The following is a 19,713-nucleotide window of genomic DNA, read 5'->3' on the forward strand; positions in this document are numbered from 1 at the left end:
TGAAAAATACAATAATCAAAATAAAAAACTTACTGGATGGGCTTAATAGAAAAATGGATATGACAAAGAAAAGCATCACTGAATTTGAAAATAGAGCAACAGAAATCACCCAATCTAAACAACATAGAGAAAACAGAGTAAAAGATAATAAACAGAGACTTAGGGTCCTGTGGGACAAGAACAAAATATCAAACATTTGTGTCATCAGAATACCAAAAGAAGATGAAGATGACATTTAAAAAAATATTCAAAGAAATAATGGCTAAAATCCCAAATTTGGTTAATTTTAATTAAAGATTAGTTAAAGATTCATCCTACATATTCAAGAGGCTGAATGAAACCTAAAAAGAATAAACCCCCCAAATCCACTCTTCCAAGTCACATCATACTTAAGTATCTGAAACATAAGGAGAAAAAACAAAAATAAAAACCTTGAAAGCAGGTAGGGAGAAATGATGCATCACTTTACATTCTCACCTATATGGAAACAATGATTCAGGTGCAAATGGGTTTCTCTCTAAAACCACGGAGGCCAGAAGGAAAAGACATATTTTTTAAGTGCTGAAAGAAAGAACTTCCATCCCCCCAAATTCTATAGCCAGTGAACATATCCTTCAGTAGTGAAAGAGAAATCAAGCCATTCTCAGATGAAGGAAAACAAAGATAATTTGTTTTCATCAGATCGACCCTAAAAAAATAGCCAAAGGAAATGATAAAAGAAATCTTAGAACATTAAGAAGGAAGAAAGCACAACAGAAATAGTAAAAATATGGTTAAATACAGCACATTTTCCTTCTCCTCTTGAGTTTTAAAAATTATGTTTGATGGTTGAAACAAAAACTATAACAATTTCTTTTTTTAAAAATATTTTATTTATTTATTTGAGAGATAGAGAATGAGAGAGAGAGCACGCATGAGAAGGGGTAGGGCCAGAGGGAGAAGCAGACTCCTTGCTGAGCAGGGAGCCTGATGCAGGACTCATCCAGGATCATGACCTGAGCCGAAGGCAGTTGCTTAACCAACTGAGCCATCCAGGCACCCAACTATAACAATTTCTAATGTGGTTTTCAATGTATGTAAAGTAAAATTTTAAAATATTGTATTAGAGAGGAAGGTAAAGAGACATAATGGCAGGTAAGGTTTCTACAGTTCAAAGTGGCAAAATGTTGATACCAATAAACTGTTTTATATATATATTTTATGTGTTTATATATATATTATATGTAAGTTAATACCTAAAGCAACTACTAAAAACTATACAAAGTGATATACTCAAAAACACTATATATAAGTAAAAATGGAATTTAAAAAAATGTCCAAGTAATCCAGAGGAAGGCAGGAGGGAAAAACAGGCAACAAACAAAAAACAAATGATAAAATGGCAGACTTAAGTCTTAACATATCAATAACTACATTAAAAGCAAATGATCTAAACACACCAATTGTGGTGCCTGGGTGGCTCAGTCAATTAAGGGTCTGCCTTCAGCTCAGGTCATGATCCCAGGGTCCTGGGATCGAGCCCTGTATTGGTAGCGGGAAGCCTGCTTCTCCCTCTCCCTCTGCCTGCTGCTCTGCCTACTTGTGCTCTGTCTCTATCGCTCTGTCAAATAAATAAATAAAATCTTAAAAAAAATAAAATATTAAACACACCAATTAAAAAACAGAGATTGGTAGAATGGATAAAAAATGACTGAATTATATTTTGTCTATAAGAAAGTCATTTCAAATATAATGATATAGAGAAATTGAAATAAAACTGATGGAAAAAGATATAATATGTAAACAGTAATAAGAAAGCATGAGTGGCAGTTTCATTAAAAAGTACTGTATGCTGCTAACTGAACATAATAATAAAAAAAAGTAAACCTATACTTATATGATCCAGCAATTACATTCCTGGTGTTGATCCCAGACACATGAAAACTTACATCCACAAAAGCTGTACATAAATGTTTAATTTTAATAGTCATAAATTGGAAACAACCCAAATGTTCTTAAATGGATAAATGATTAAACTATGGGACCTGTATACCATGGAATACTATTCAGCAATAAAAAGGAATAAAATACTGAGGCATGGAACAACTTGGACAGCCATCAAGGGAATTATGCTGAATGAAAAAGCCAATCTCAAAAGGTTATATACTGCATGGTTCCATTTATATCACATACCCTAAATGAAAAAGCTGTAGATATGAAGAAGAGATTAGTGGCTTCCATGGATTAGAGACTGAGTCGAGGGAAGAGAAGGCAGCTACAGTTATAAAAGAATAGCACAAGGGAGGTCTTTGTGGTGATGGAACAGTTCTGCATCCTGACTGTGGTAGTGATTACATCAATTTATACATATGATAAAATTGCATAGAACTAAATACACACACATACAAACGAGTGCATGTAAAGTTGATGAAATCTGAATAAGATCTGTGGATTATACCAATGTTGATTTCCTGGTTTTGATATTTTGCTATAGTTATATAAGCTATTATTATTGGGGGAAACTAAATGAAGGGTACATGAGACTTCTTTGTACTATTTTTGCAATTATCTGTGGATCTAAAACTATTTCAAAATGAAGAAATTTAAAAAAATAATTGGATGGAATGGGATAAAAGATTAATTGGATGGGGTTAATATAGACTAAATACTAAAGAAGAAAGGAGCAGTAAACTTGAAGATAGATCAGTGGAAATTAAGCAAACTGAAGCATAGAGAAAAAAATTGTTAAAAAATGAGAAGCACTTCAGTGACTTATAGGACAGTATCAATCAATCTAACACCTGTGTAACAGGAGTTTCAGAAAGACAGGAGAGAGGGAAATAAGGCAAAAAAAAAGTCAAGAAATACCAGCCAAGAATTTTCCAAATTATATCCAAAACTGCAACCCACAGATCCAGGAACTCAGGAAATCCCAGGTAGGATAAATACAAAAGTATACTGGGCCACATCATGGTCAACGTTCTGAAAACCAAAGATAAATTTATAAGGGCAGCCAGAGAACAAAGACATATATACAGGGAAACAATGATAAGAACAAGACTGACTTTCCATAAAAAATGGAGCCAGAAATAAAAAAAACCTGTCCATCTAGAATTTCATATCCAGCAAAAATATTCTTCAAAAATGAAGGCAGAAAAAAAATGGAGGCAGGTAAGTAAAAGGGTTCTGCGTCTGGCTGTGAGGGGAAAGAGGATGTGAAATTATTTTCTCTTTGGAAACAACTGGAAAATTTACCAAATAAAGGAAACATATTTTTGTTTTAGATATTGGACAATATGCAACACAAGACACTAATCTGAGAGAAAAGAAATACAAAAGAGGTGATCCTTATTATCACCCCAGCTTTCTGCCAGGAGGTAATCCTTGGACTGTGATGCAGGGGAGGGGGGATCTAAACAGAGTCTAACAATGTCTGAATAGAGGAGACAGAGATTGGAATTCATAAGGACCAGGGTGGTTAGAAATTGTGGGGATGGAGCTAAGCCATAAAAAGTGTACTAGAGGGCATGTACTGAATGGAGCACTGGGTGTTACATGCAAACAACGAATCATGGAACAATACATCAAAAACTAATGATGTAATGTATGGTGATTAACATAATAAAAAAAAAAGTGTACTAGAGGGCGCCTGGGTGGCTCAGTTGGTTAAGTGACTGCCTTCGGCTCAGGTCATGATCCTGGAGCCCCTGGATCGAGTCCCACATCAGGCTCCCTGCTCAGCAGGGAGTCTGCTTCTCCCTCTGACCCTCCTCCCTCTCATGCTCTGTCTCTCATTCTCTCTCTCGCAAATAAATAAAATCTTAAAAAAAAAAATTTTTTTTTAAAAGTGTACTAGAAATATGCAGAGAGGTCCCCTTGAGTCTTTAGATGACTACCAATCTGAACATGGATAGGGTAAAACTTCACAAAGATAATCTAGAAAAAATTTTCCAGGAAACAATTACTAAGAAGTTGTAGGAGGAACACTTCCTAGAGTTCACATAAGGTCAAAGTAGAGACCTCAAAGAATACAGGGGGGCATCTGTGAAGACTTCAGAAGGGGCAGTTCCTTCAAAATGGGCTAAATTAGCCCTAGAGTACAGGCTACTCAAGATGTACTCTAAATGAGCTTAAAAAGAAGCCTCAAAAGGATCAAATTGATCCACAATAATTTGTCTATCAGAAAAAAGTACGATCCTCTATAAATAAATACAAAAAAATCCAGTACTCAACAATGTAAAATTCACAATGCTGGATATACAGTTAAAAAATTACTAAACATACAAGGAAGCAGGAAAATGTGATCTATAACCTGGAGAAAAATTAGTCAACAGAAACAGACTCTGAAATGACAGATATAATGGAATTAGTAGAGAAGGACCTTAAAACTACTATTATAATTATGCTACATATGTTCAAGGATGTAAAGAAAATATGAATACAGTGAAGAGAGAAATGGAAGATTTTTTTCCTGGTCATATATTTTTTAAAGATTTTATTATTTTTGGAAGTTTTTTATAATAGAATCTCTAGAAATGAAAAATACTGTATTTGAAAGGAAAATTTCACTGGATGGGATTAATAGCAATTATATACTGCAGAAGAAATGATCAATGGACCTGAAGACAAAGCAACAGAAACTCTTCAATATGAATCACAGAAATAAAAGACAAAAAAAGGAGGGTCTCAACGACCCATGGGACAATAAAACTGGTCTAACATAGGTTTAACAGGAATTCCAGTAGTAGTGGAGAGAAAGAAAGGACAGAAAAGAAATAATGGTTGAAATATTTCCAAATTTGATAAAAATTATAAACTGTCAGATCCTAGAAGCTTTGGGTTCCAAATAGGATAAACACACACACACACACACACACACACACACACACACACACCACACCACACCACACCAGGGCAAACTGTAATCAAGTTGCTAAAAACTAGTCACAAAGAGAAAAGTTAAAAGCAGCCAGAGGAAAAGATAAGAATGATTAGGATTTCTCATGAGGAAATATGCAAGCATTAAGACAACGGAATGATATCTTTAAAGTTCTGAAAGAAATAATTATCAGCCTAGAATTCTATACCCAGTGAAAATATCTTTCAAAAATGAAGACAGAATAGACTCTTCAAACAAAAGCTGAGAAAATCAGTTGCTAACAGACCTGCATTATAATAAAAAATTAACTGAAGTTCTTAGGCAAAATGTAGCTCTTACCAGATGGAAACCTGGATCTACACAAAGGATTGAAAAACGTTGGAAAGGATAAATATATGGGTAAATGTAAAAAAATATTTCCTTACTCATCTTTTAATTTCTTTAACTGATAATCTAGGGCCATGTTGGGAGCAGCACGTCCAGTGGTGGCTGCATATGTGCTGACTGCAAAGGAATGCCACTGAAGGCCATGGAGGAGTGAGGCAGGCTGTCAGCCAGGTGGCAGAGTAAGTGCAGCAAGTCCAGCCAGAAGGTGGCACAGCCCGGGTGGGCGGATAGGGGATATGGTCCAGAGCTGCTCATAGCTGGGACATTCTAGCCTGAACATTAGATCCTTTGGCTCGTATGAGTAGCTGTCTAGCCTCCCTGCGCCCCCTGCTGGGGCCCATACAACAGGTTCCCCTACTATGAGACCTGTTGCCTGGTCAGGTTCTGGATCTTCTCTTCCAACCCTTCCTTTGAGCTTTTCAGTTCTCTCCTCTGAAGTGCCGGCACCATGACCAGTACCTGTATTCCACAACCACAAGAGGGACATGAAAAAAGTATCCTTAGCTATGCCCGCTATAATCTCTATAACTTTATTATTGTTTAGATAATAAACGAGCTTCTACCTAGATAGAAATATAACAAGAATATGGATTGTTGGCTTAATAAAGTGAGCTTAGAGGGCTTGCTTTCTCAAACCAGAGCTGTAACATCTATGTTTAAAGAAGCTGAAAAAGATGAAACTGAAGTATCAGGGAGGGCTCTGACTCATGGTAGGAAGACACTTACTTCAAAGACATGGTGAAATTGTAAGCATGAAATGAAAATATGATTAAAATTACCTTTATATATGTAATTAATTTACTTTACAGTGTCTTAGGCACAGGTCATTTTATATAGTTTCAGAATAATTTGCTATTTAAGTTGTGGCATCATTTTCAGACCATTCATTCATAGTTAAAGGGAGAGAAGTTGAGTATTTTAAGTGTAGACATGATAAGTTTATTAAAACCCAAAAGTTGTTTGGTTAGAGCTTTTCAAACAAGAAAAAGTCACTGAAGCATCTTATGCATAAGTTATTGCACTGCATGGACTGGGGCAATGCACACAATAGTCTAGAGATCAATAAAGCCCTGAACAGTTGACATTGCTCAATGCCTACTGAATGGAAAGTTACTAAAATAACTCATGGTAGTGCCTCTTTTCAATGGCACGGTAACTTGTTTATTTAAACATTTAGCTCTAAACATGAAGACTTAATTCTTATTTGCATGATTGTACTTTCACCTTATAGACAAGTCTACAGATGTGTCTGGACTTGCTGTTTTGCTCTTAGTCATGTGGTATCAGCACTAACTAAATCTTTGAAGAAGACTTTTTTCTTTGTGAATGGTTGACAACAAGCATAAGTGGCATTGAAATATTGAAAGTGCTGAATAACTTGTTTGAATCTCATGGTTTCTCCTGGAGCAACTTTGTTTATATTTGCATGAAGGTACAAAAACAAGGGTAGATAAAACTGCAGGCATCATGATATAAATTAAGGCAGTTAGCACCAAAGTATACCAGTAGCTATTGTATTCTTTATACTGCCATGTAATCACATTAAAAATTCAATTTCACTTAAGAATGTCCTTGGTGAAGCACTAAAAATTATTAAATCTTGATCCTGGGTTTAATATCGTGTGTGACAAAATAGCAGTTATGAAAAAGTGCTTCTGTTATAAACTACATTATGGTGATTGTATTGAAAAAAAAAAAAAACAACACACCCATAATTAGGTTGTGGCTTAACTAGCCACTTCTCAGGAATACCATTTTTGCTTGAAAGAACAACTGATGGAAAAACCATGATTCAATACTTGGGTATTTGGCAGATACTTCTCAAAAATGAGGTGAGCTTTTAGGGTAAACAACTGACATAATTTGTTGCCAATAATGGTATTTACATTTTTGAGTGAAAATTAAAATATTGGAAAACTTCATTCTGCCATTGTAAGCTTGACAGTTTTCCCAAACTCAAGCTTTGTTCCAATGAGATTAGTGCTGATATCAATGTGATTTTTGATAGTGCAAAAGCTGTTTCAGCATTTGTAATATTCACATAATTTGGTGAACCGATATTTTCCAAGTAATCAATATGTACAAGATGGGTCAAATATCTATTCAAAGTACAAGATGACTAATGAATTTTAATGGAACAGTATATGAAAATTTCACCGGTAACAGTTTCAGATTCCATACAGCATTAACCTTTAAGAAACTACCATTTGTAGAGTTTTTACGTAGTATCAAAGAAGCATATCCACAGTTATCTGTAAAGGTTATTAAAATACTCCTCCCTTTTCCAACTACATATCTATGTGAAGCTGGATTTTCTTCATGTACTTTAACAAAAACATCATAACACATTGTAGAGGCTGGTATGAGAAGTAAGCTGTCATTTATTAAGCCAGACATTATAGAGATCTGCAAAAATGTATAGCAATGACATTCTTCTCATGACATTTTTTTTTTGTTTTGAAAAATAGAGTTATATTTTAAAAATCACAACATGTTATTTGTGCTAATGTGTACTGGGTTTATTATTCTTATTTTAAGTAAATTAATAAATGCTTTAAAATTTTAGAAATATATTGACTGTTTAAAGCAAGACAATAACAATGTATCATGGGGTTTATAACATATGCAAAAGTAAAATATAGGACTACAATAGCACAAGGGAAGGAAAGGGGAAAAATGGAAGAACACTGTAATAAGGGTGCTATATTGTACATGAAGTAGTGTAATACTATTTGAAAGTAAAATACGGTAAGTTAGAAATGCATACTGGGAACCCCAGAGAAACCACAAAAAATCAAAACAGTTACAGATAATAAGCAAATAAAAGAGACAAATGGACTTAAAAATATTCATTTAATTCAAAAAAAGTCAGGAAAATAGAAAGACACAAGGAATAGATGGGACAAATAGAAAACAAATAGGAAAATGGACTTAAACCTAAACATATAAATAATTTATGTAAACATAAGTGATGTAGGCACACCAACCAAAAGGCAGAGATTGTCAGACCAGACTAGATAAAAAATCATGACCCAACTATATGTGGTCTATAAGAAATTCAATTTAAATATGAAAACACAAATAGGTTAAAAATAAAGGAATAGATGAAGATATCCACACAAATAATAATCATAATAATCATACCACTCAAATAATAATCAAATTGTCACAGATGTGACAATATTGAAATCAGACAAAGTAGACTTCAGAACAAAGAATATTACCAGAGATAAAGAGCAATATTTCATAATAATAGAGGGGTCAATTCATCAAGAAGATATAACAACTCTAAATGTGTATACATCTAATAACAAAGCTTCAAAAATACATGAAGCCCAAATCAACATCAGTGAAAGGAAAAATAGCCAAATCCAAAATCATGGTTGGAGATTTCAACTTTCTTGGTAACTGACAGAACAAGCAGACAAAATCCGTAGGGATATAGAAGATGTAAACAACACTCTCAACTAACCTGACCTAATTGACAATGATAAAAAAATGCTGTCCAATAACAGGAAAATACACATTCTTTGCAAATTGCACATAAAGCATTCATCAGGATAGGTCATATGCTGGGCTGTAAAACAAATTCCAAGAAATATAAAATGACTGAAATCATGCAAAGTATGTTCTCTGAGCACAACAGAATTAAAATGAATGTAAATAGAAAGACATCTGGAAAATCCTAAAATATTTGGAAATTAATTTTTAAAAACCCATGCTTCTAAATAACTCATCAGTTAAAGAAGAAAATTAGAAAATACTTTGAAGCAACTGAAAATGGAAACATCAAAATCTGTGGGATGCAGCTAAAGCAGTGCTTAGATGAATATTTATAGAATAAAATGCTTGTATTAGAAAAGAAGAAAGGTTTAAAATCAATAAACTATGTTTCTATCATAAGAGACTAGAAGAAGAACTAGAAGTATTAATAATCAATACAAAGTAAGTAGAAGGAAGGAAATAACAAAGATATGAACAGAAATAATAAAATAGAAAAGAGAAAAATAAAGTCAATGAAACTAAAAGCCGGTTCTTTGAAAAAAATACAATTCAATAAAACTGATAAGCCACAAGATAAAATGATCAGAAAAAACAGAAAGAAATTAGCAATACTAGGAATGAAAGAGGGGCTATCACTACAGCTTCTACAGACATTCAAACAATAATAAAATAATATTATAAGCGAATGGGCAAATTCCTCAAAGACAAATTATCAACATGGAAGCCAGAAGAAACAGAAAATCTGAAGTTATGTAACTATTAAAGAAATAGAATTCATAATTAAAAACCTTCCCACAAAGAAAACTCCAGGCTCAAATGTCTTCACTGGTGAATTCTATCAAACACTTAAGTAAGACATAGTATCGATTTTACATAAACTCTTTCAGAAAAAGAGAGGAGGTGGGGACACTTCCCAAGTCATTTTATAAGATCAGCATTGCCTTGATATCAAAACCAGACAAAGACATTACAAGAAAACAGCAGGTCAACATCCCTCATCAACACTGACACAAAAAATCCTTGAGAAAATTTCAGGAAACTGAATCCAGCAATATATAAAAAGAATATACCGTGACCAACTAGGGTTATTCCAGCAATGCAAGGGTTGTTTAACATTTAAAAAGGCAACAATTAATGCAATTTACTGTATTGACAGAATAAGAGGACACCATATGATCATTCCAGTAGATGGGGAAAAAAGCATTTGACAAAATTTAACACTCATTTGTGAGAAAACTTCTGAGTAAATTAGGAACAGAAGGGATCTTCTTCAACTTAATAGAGAACATTTATGAAAAAACCTACAGCTAACATCACACTTCACAGTAAAAGATTAAGTGCTTCCCCCTATGATCAGGAACAAGACAAGGATGTTTGCTCTAACCACTTCTATTTAACATCAAATTGGAGGTCCCAACCAGTGTAATAAGGCAAGAAAAAGAAATAAAAGTCATGAAGATTGTAAAGGAATAAGTAAAACTTTCTTTATTCATAGATGACATGTTTGTATACATGAAACATGCTAATGAATCTACAAAAAGCTACTAGAGCTAATGAGTTTAGCAATGATACATTATTCAAGATCAGTATAAAATCAATTGGGTTTCTATATTCTAGCAACAAACAATTAGAAACTGAAATTTAAAAATATCATTTATAATAACATCAAAATCATGAAATACTTAGGGATAAATATAACAGAATTTGTGCAAGAGGTGTTCACTGAAAAGTATAAATGAAAATTTGAAATTAAAGACTTAAGAAAATGGAGAGATATAGCAAATTCATGGATTGAAAGATTAAATATCGTTAAGATGTTATTCCTCCCCAAATCGATCTATAGATTCAGTGCAATCCACAGATGCACCGCAAGACTGTTTTACATCAGTAACATTCTTGTATATAAATCTACTCGATTCTTTTCAATGGCTACATATATTCCCTCATATGAGTCAGGCATAGTTTATCCAACCAGTCCATCAAAAGTGGTCTGGTTAAGTAAATATTTTTCATTCACTAGATTTTGTTAGTAAACCTAACTGATTCAGATATATACATATACCTAATATGTCTGTACATACATACATACATATATATATATATATATATATATATGTATATATGCATACATTATATAACATAACTGCCATACTCTATCCTGGATCATAGGATCCAAATAGTATTACTGGATTACAGAACATTCTTATATATGATAGTCCATAAACTTTATTACACAGAGTGGGTGATTTGCTAAATTAGCCATGTACTGGTCTTTGTATGGGACTTCATGCCACCTTTGGGCTTTCTCTATGGTAGAGATACCTGAGCCAGGCATATGGGCAGGTTTCCTTCCTCTCAGCTTTCCAAGCTGGGCCCAACTCTTCTTCCAGATGGGATTGCTTCTTTATTCCATGCCCGGCTCCCCAATTCCTGAGCTGGGACTAACTCCCTGATCACTGGCTTTATGACATCACTGGTTTTATATCTCATGAGCACTGTGATTGAAATCTCACCACTAATGACTTATTAATATTTGTGCTGGGCTTGTCTTCTCAACTCCCTTCCCTCAACTGGCAATCTAGTGTTTTCCCATGGACACATCTGTTTCCTACAGCTGGGATACCTGGTACTTCTTGCAAAGGATGGGTAGTTGCTACTGGAAGCTTTTCCAGCAAAAGGCTTCCAATTCTTCCATCTTAAAAAGAGTTTTCCAATGTGAATATTGAGATGCTTATTATTCAAACACTCATTTATTAAGTTGTTCATTCAATGAATGAACACCAACAAGGTCGGTAGCTAACACTGTGCTAAGCACTGAGGGGAAATACAGACAACCAAAACACAGATGACCAAATGAATGGTATAGACTATGTTATAGGAGTGTACTTGAACCTCTTTACAGGTTTGCCTTTCTCAAGTCTCTCCCTTTTGCAATCTATCTTCCATATGCTATTGAGTAAGCTTTCTAAAAACCAAAGCTCATCTGTTTTCACAGAAAAAAAAAAAGTATAAATAAACTCTTTAGTGCAGCGTGCAAGTCTCTTCATAATCCGGCTCCAATTTTCATTCAAGCCTTAATTCTTCCCACTTTCCCTCATAAATTCTGTTCTACTACATATCAAACTTCTCCCTCATCCCATGAGGCACCAGGTCTTTTCCAATCCTTGTTCCCTTTGCCTAGAATGTCTTTCGCTCTTCTTCACCTGGCAAACTCCCAATCAACCTCCAAGATTCAGTTCAAAGTCTTGGTGAAACATTTCTTCTATTCTCCTCAACTGTCCTGGATTTGGGCACATTGTTCTGTCGCCTTTATTAGATGGTGAAATTTTTGAGGGCACTGGGTTTACTTGCTAGTCTTTGTAGCTCTGAATTCAAGTTTGAATAGGGCCTGGCAAGTAATAGGGTCCCCATGAATACTTGTTAAATGAATGAAGGAATAAATGAATGTGAAGGAAGAGCTCAAAGGGCCTTGGTATACATATGGTAAGGGATTTTTAAAGGCACAGGGCTTGAAGCTGCACCTGGGAAGACAAGAGACAGATGGGGAAAGAACATTTGGAGGAGGAAGATTATTATCCTAGGACACAGAAGAACACAAGCCCAAGACTGAAAGTGAAGACAGTGAGGGGGTCAGCCAGACTGTAGCTGACTGCTGCACTATCTTGACCTTTTCATTGACTAGATTTCTCAATTATATTTTCAGCTCCTGGAAGGCAGGGTATTTTGTACACTCCTTTGTATCCCTTTCATACTTGATGCACATCTCCACAATCATTGTTCCTACTATCTTGTGGTTCTTACTCTGCTCTGTAATATAATTATTTGTGTATCTACTTGTCTCCCTAGAACTTATACCAGCCTCCCTCCCAGGCTGCTTGAGGTAAGAGACAAGATGAGGTCTTAGTGTCTTTGCATCTTCCAAGACACCTAGCATGGTGCCTGCCACACAATGGGTGCTCAGTAAATATTTTCTGATGCACCATTTGTTGACCTGATTACAGAGAACCACAAGGATATCTGTGTGCAACTGTGTATTGTGGCACGAAACTTACATTTGCCTTCACACTGTGCAGTCTATTTTTGGCAATTTTCATTAAAATGTTATCTTATTGTACATGGAAGACTGTCATTTCAATTTTCTTCTTTGTTCCTTCTTGGATGACTCACATCTCTTATACCAGAAGGATATGACAGAAGGGATTCAAAAAGGGTTTGGACACATTTATGAGCGACAAAGTCATAAATGTCTGGGTATAAGGAGTTGCTGGGAGCATGCAGAGGGGAAGGAGAAAACTTGCATTTCAAAAGTGCCTATTATGTGCCAAGAACTGTGCTAGGCAATTTGCATACATTGTATATTATTTAATCTGGCAGAATATGTCAGCATAAAGGAGACATGTCTATGTATAAGGCCCAAACCCTGTCTATTCAGGCACATAGCTTCTCCAGGTACCAGAGGCAGTATTCATCTTTATTAAAATTTTATCAACCTTTTAAGATGAATCTATGGATTTGCATTGTTGCCTAGGAACAGAACACTCGTTTTCAATTCAAGCCCCTACAGTTTAAAACTCCTTTTTGACATAACTTGATCAGTTTTTAAAGTCTCAATGCTTTAAATTACGATGCAGTCGGAGATAGTCCCACAGCAATAACAGCGATTACATTTGCTCACAAATGTAATTTGTTTGCTCATCTTTATATTTCATAAAGCTTCCAAATACCGAACAAAGGTAAGTCAAGAAAAGAGACTTCTATTAACCCTGACACCAGCAAATTGTCTCAAATTATAGCATGCCTTCTATTTGTATTCTAGACACACTGAGTGGTTTTTCAGAGATACATATTATACCTCATTTGTGTTTAGAAGAAAATTGGAAGGGAATTAGTTGAAGTTGTTTCTAATTTTTAAAAAACTAATAGTAACTTTAAAAAGAATAGTGCTCCCAAGTGTACAGATCCTGCATCTGGCAGGAATCAAAACATCCCCGAAGTACCATCTCTACGGGGAATGGCTTGAGAAAGCGGGGCTACAGGTACTGGGTCGCACACTGGTTTTATTATAAGCCACACAATCAGTCTAAGCCCGACAGCTATACATCTTGATCTGTGATGACATGCTTCCTGCCAGGTGTGGGGAGGGGTGGGAAGAGAAGGGGTACACCTTCACATAAGGGATAATCAGCACACTCACTGGGCTCAGACAGCTTTCTGTTAGCCTGTTTTGAGAAAGCTAAAAGAGACATCCTTGCTTCAGAAAGTGGATAGGCCATCTCATTTGACTAGAGAAAATGGCAAAAGTTCAAATGAAGTTTCACATTTTAGGTGCTCTTCCCCCAACCTCTGTGCGCCACTAATTGCTGGAAAAACACCAGACACATCTTTGTGGTGATTCTGTGTTTCTTAAATTTTACCTTAGTCAAAGAAAACCGAAAGACCAGGACTAACCCCAAGGAACATAGGTGTGACATACCACCTATGGGACTTTTGAAAGATAGCCAAGAACCCAGCTTATACATTTTAAAAATTGCTCCTTCTGTTTTGAGACTAGGGGATGAAAATATGCACACATTCCAAAGAGTTCTTTGTGTGAACAGGTGACCCCTTCCCACAGTCTCTGTAATTAATTGAGAAATTAAAGTTAGTTGGCCTTTGAGATCTCTTGTAAAAAAAGGCAGAAGGTCTTGGATATTTTGGAACAAGAGTCCACTATTCTGCCAAGACAGTGTGTTATTGTTATTGGAGTGTCTCTCAACAAAACGGTATTGAGTGGTGAGGACGTGATTTTGATTAGGTGGAATGACTCAGCTCTTCCCCTTAAAGAAGAGAGGACTTGTCAGAGCCTTACTTACCTCATGATCTGGGATCTCAGAGGATAGTGTTTTCCCTAGGATGACCCCGGTCAAGTATGTCCAGCATCGAGCCGTGTTGGCAAGGTTATAGCCTCCTGTCTCCATCAAGAATTGTGAAGTTAGGAAAGAACAGTCACAAAACAGCAGGAGAGGGAAGGAGGGTAAGGAAGGAGAGAAAAATGTTTTAATAAAAGGGCTAAAAAGACAACTCCAACTTGCAGAATTTCACCTAAACATCCCTTTATGATGTTTTTGAACCACCTAGTAGACGGACTTTAGTGGACTAGTCAGACCATGTATGGTGTGGAACTAGGAAGTCTAAGGCCTGCAAAGATTAAAGAGGCCCTCATCTCTGAACAAATATGTATCCGAGGATTCCAAGCTCCTCCATTTCATCAAGTCATCAGCAAGATTGAGATCCCTGGAACCCGGATCTCTTGGGGCAACCTACCCAATGTCAAGGTTTCTGTGATGAATTTTGCAACAATTCTATAAAACAGCTGCTGGATGTAATTTGTATGTTAAAGCCACTGGCAGATATAGCCCTAGAAATACCCAGGAAAGAGAAATGGAAAATGCTGACAGACATAGACTTCCTTCTTTCAATGATCAGCATTTTCCTTTTCTCCACAAAACACAGGCCTAGTGACAGAGATCAAAGAGAATGAGAAGAGGAAGGGACTGTTGACTGACGCTCTGACCCATCTCGTCAGGTTCTGTCACAGTCACCCAGCAGCCATATTATACTGGCTAATAATCAGCATATTTTTGCACTGAATAGATGTGTTCTGCCATGCAAGCATTAGAACATTGGCCTTTAGCTAAATTCCAAGAGTGTGAGGATGAAATGGACTGATTTCCTAACCTCAGTGCAGCCTGAGGGAAATAGAAGCTGGTCTATTTTAGGTAGGGTAACCATATAATTTACTGTCCAAATGGTACATTTTAACAGTAAAAGGGAACACTGGGATAACATGTATAAATTGGGATATATGGTCACCTTTCTCTCAAGCCTTGAAAGCCTTTCTCCTTGAAAGGTCAGGGATACTGGGGATTTTGGAATGTCTTTTAGGCCTCAGTGGGGTCCAATGAAGCTTGGGGACATGGCCATCTCCACTGGTTGTCTATGTGTTACTGGGGATTGAGAATTTAAGTGAAATAGTACACTTATTACTTTAAACACTCCTGATGTGAAAAATCTGAATTTAGAAGATCAACTTATTGGGTATGATTATTTGATTTCAAAAAGATTCACTCTAGATTTTAAGTAGTAAGCTCTCTCTGGTACATACACAGTATGATTTGATTTGCAAAAATTCCATTTACATACAGGAATTTTCAGGAGTACACATACTGCATAAGAAGAGTTATATATCCAAAAGCCAAAACTTTGGGCTGAGAAAGCAAAGAGACTTTGAAAATGCCAAGTAAAGGCAGTAGCCACAAACAAAAGTTGAATTTGTGCAGATGTACGTTGTGGAAAGGGCTTTTTTCTTCCCCTTGGTTGTACCTGTATCGTCATCAGTGTCCTTAGCGCTGTCAAGGAAAGTAATATGTCATACAATACTTATCAATTTTATCTTTTCCCTGAGTTGAAGTTAATAGATGTTTTGCCAGCTTTTCATAAGATGTTGCCTCTGGTAAGCACCTGTAGTTTTGATCCCTCTAGGATTTGAGGCTGCCAAAGGACCAGGCTTGTGTATTTGTGTTGAATACTCACTCATTTTCATAAGGCCTTCCCACAGCCTCCTCTAATTTGGTTTTTACAACAGGTTGACAAAACAACAAACTATTAGCTGTTCCATAATACATGCATTTTAAGCTCAATCTGCTTGACCGTGTTATTTTAACACACCAATCCATTCACCCAGTGAAATAAAGATTGTGCCAGATGGATAGTCAGAAGATTCTTAGCAAGGAATCTTCAAAGGTAGTTGAGGTTGTAAAAAGTACCTTTCGCAAATGTGTAAATGCTTCTATTGAATAGACCCAGCTTTATGTTGGTTAAGTCATACAAAATGTCAGTACACACTGAAGGCAAGGATGCCCAAGAGACTCTAGTTCTCTCAATTTTGCTTTATTGTAACAAATCCATGCTTCTTTTGGTGGGGGTTAGAGGGAGAAGTCATCCTTGAATTCAGCTTAGATATTTAATTAATTCATGTATTTACTACTTTTATATGGGTAGACCTAGAATTTTAGTGGTACGTTTCCAAAAGATGATTATTAGAACTGAGAGTCAAAAACTATATTGAGAGAAGATGGACTGAAGTCCACTGAAGTTAGTATCTGCTATTCTTAATAAGATCTGATGGCACCTTTAACCAAAGGACCTTTGCTTCAGGAAGTGAAACTGAGACTTCAGAGTGCCAAGGAGTCAATGCACATGCCAAGCTGAGGAGAAGTGTGTCACAGTACTTCCTTATGCTGAATTGTGAAGGGGGCAGAGTTCTTTGACTCAACCCTCTGGATCACAGGCAGGTTGGTATTATCCAATCTAAGAAAGCCAAGTTTTCCTCAGTGTCAACGGACAAAACGTGGAAGAAGGTCAGCAAATTCTCCTGGTGACCTTCCTTTGTACTCACCTCCTCCCAAAATGAGTGTTGCCAACTGCCACTGAAGGATGTACTTAAGACATTTGCCAATTCCCACTGGAGTCATGTTAAAGGAGCACATGGGATCCCCAGCAATCGTATCAGCTCCCAGCTGTAAGACCACTGCTTTGGGATTAAAGGCTATGTATACCTCCTTTAGTACACTGTAGAAAAGAGAAAGGATAGAAAATGTCAGAAAAAGATAGATCAGTCTGGTCTAGGGGTGGTGGTGGTGGTGGTGGGGAGCAGTTGGAGGTATAGTTGAGTCAGCAAATAGTGAAGGAAAAAAAGACCCAACTTGTCAAAGGCATCAAACTTTTCATCTAAAAAGGGTGAATCAGACTGTATGTAAATTATACCTTAAAAAACCCGAATCAGGAAAAACATTCCCTCCACTTTCACCTTACCAAGGACCAAGTTTACCCTTATGCTTTAGAACACAAACTTCCTTTAAATATTCATATTCACTTAACTTCAACAGCCACAGGACAGAGTATACATATTTACTCCATTTTACAATCTGGGAAAGTAAGACATATACACTGAACAGTTCTGATGATTTAAGATTGTCAACATACTTGGAGTTTATTATCTAGTTATCAGTGGAAATTGCTGCAGAGAATTAACATGCTTTGAAAGCATAGATGTTACCAGCTTACTTTCTATTATGCTAAAGGACTTCTGGGTTATGAAATGTAGCCCTCCCTAAATCATATGTAACCAGTCTTATGGAGTAGGAAATGATAACCATTGATCCAAAATTATAAATCTGAAAGCACCCTAAAGAATAAGTTGTAGTGAGCAATAATAAGGATAATTTTGGGTAGAATCATACAGTGCTATTAAATCAATGTAACAGCTTTTTTCCCCCCCTGACAGTTAGAAGCATCTAACTTCTAAGGAAGTTGTCAATGTGACAGATGACCTTAGTCAGGCTTCTAGTATTATCATTAATTGAACAATGACACTGTCCAGAATACATTCTTCGGAGTTATAAGGTCCCTCCTCTCAAGGGGCTTACAATCTAGTTTCCAGACAAAACATATACCAGTCCTCATGGGCCTGAGTAACTCTTACAGAGACATATAAACAAGTGCAAATTAACATACTTCAGAGTTGAGAGAATGCAGACTCAGAAAGTGATAAAAAATGTTGGGGTTAATGACCCCTTCATAATCAACATGTCAAATTATACCAGTGCAGCAAAAACAGAAATATTCCAGATCCTCCGAAAACTGCAAAAAGAATTCAAGGGATATAAAATGTTATTCTCCCAAATTCATATGTAACCGGGGTATTGAAACTATTGAAAAGTGCTCAGCTGCAGAGGTATTCTTTGACTCAAAAGATGGTTTTGTTTTGATTTCTCATCTATGCAGACAAATATTGTGTGACTGTGGAAATTATAAGAATATTACAAAACTTATGGCATATGATCCTTAATAGAGAAATACTCAAGCCTATTCTCTCTTTCATGTGCTTATCTCCTGATGCAGGGGGAAGATAAGCCACCTGAAGAGTTAGCTAACATTTATTGAGCATCGACATGTACAGGGCACCCTATTAGCTGCTATCAGGAGACACAGAAGAAGGCATGATTTCTGTTCTGTAGAGGTTTATAGCTTAACAGGAAGAAAGGGGAGGCAAGAAAGACTAATGTTTCCTCATTCATTCTTTCCCTCATTTTACACCTATTTACTGAGTGCCCTCTGTGTGTCCAGCATCTAACTGTACAAGATGCTGCAGGAACAAAGATGAATATGACACAGCTCTTATATTCATGTGGCTCAGAACAGAGGGGAAGGCTCATACTATGTTAATCAGTAATTGAAATACAATGATAAATGAAATATCAGAGATGGCACAGAGAAGGGACTAACTGACTTTTCTAGAAGATGTTAGAAAAGGCTCTACAGAGGTAACTTTTGACTTAGGTCTTAAAAGATAAGAACTACAGTGAACCACCTATTAAAATGGCTAACATGAAAAAATAGTGATAACATCAATTGCTAGTGAGGATGTGGAGAAACTACACCACACATAGCTTGTGGGTGGGAATGCAAAATGGTATAGCCACTTTGGAAAATAGTTTGGCAGTTCCCATCAAAATTAAAAATAGACTGGGACGCCTGGGTGGCTCAGTCGGTTAAGCGGCTGCCTTCGGCCCGGGTCATGATCCCAGGGTCCTGGGATCAAGTCCCACATCGGGCTCCTTGCTCAGTAGGGAGCCTGCTTCTCTCTCTCTCTCTCTTTCCCTCTGCTTGTGCTCTCTCTGTCAAATAAATAAAATCTTAAAAAAAAAATTTAAAAATAGACTTACCATATGAGCCAGCAATCGCCTTCTTGGGCATTTATACCAGAGAAATTAAGACTTATTTTTATATAGGAACTTGTACACAAATATTCACAGCAGCTTTATTTGTAACAGTCCAAACTGGAAGCCACTCAGATGTACTTCAATAAGTGAATGGTTAAACAAACTGTGGTATATCCATACCACTGGAATAGTGTTTATCAA

General features: G+C 36.3%; 1 protein-coding gene across 5 annotated transcripts in view; it reads right to left on the minus strand.

Moving 5' to 3' along the window:
* Positions 1-19,713, minus strand: part of HDAC8 (histone deacetylase 8) — a 214,356-nt gene that overhangs the window by 106,665 nt on the left and 87,978 nt on the right. For 4 of the 5 annotated variants that reach the window (XM_035028756.1, XM_035028751.1, XM_035028752.1 and 1 more), the window contains 2 exons: positions 17,187-17,359; positions 14,602-14,696 (listed from right to left, as the gene is read on the minus strand). In XM_035028756.1, coding sequence (XP_034884647.1) covers positions 14,602-14,696; positions 17,187-17,359 — 268 coding nt within the window. Of the gene's footprint in view, positions 1-11,789; positions 12,271-14,601; positions 14,697-17,186; positions 17,360-19,713 lie in introns of those variants that run through there. The other variant, XM_035028754.1, reaches the window with a different exon arrangement.

The sequence above is a fragment of the Mirounga leonina genome, unplaced genomic scaffold, assembly GCF_011800145.1.
Source record: "Mirounga leonina isolate KUSES-001 unplaced genomic scaffold, KU_Mleo_1.0 Mir_204, whole genome shotgun sequence".
NCBI lineage: Eukaryota > Metazoa > Chordata > Mammalia > Carnivora > Phocidae > Mirounga > Mirounga leonina.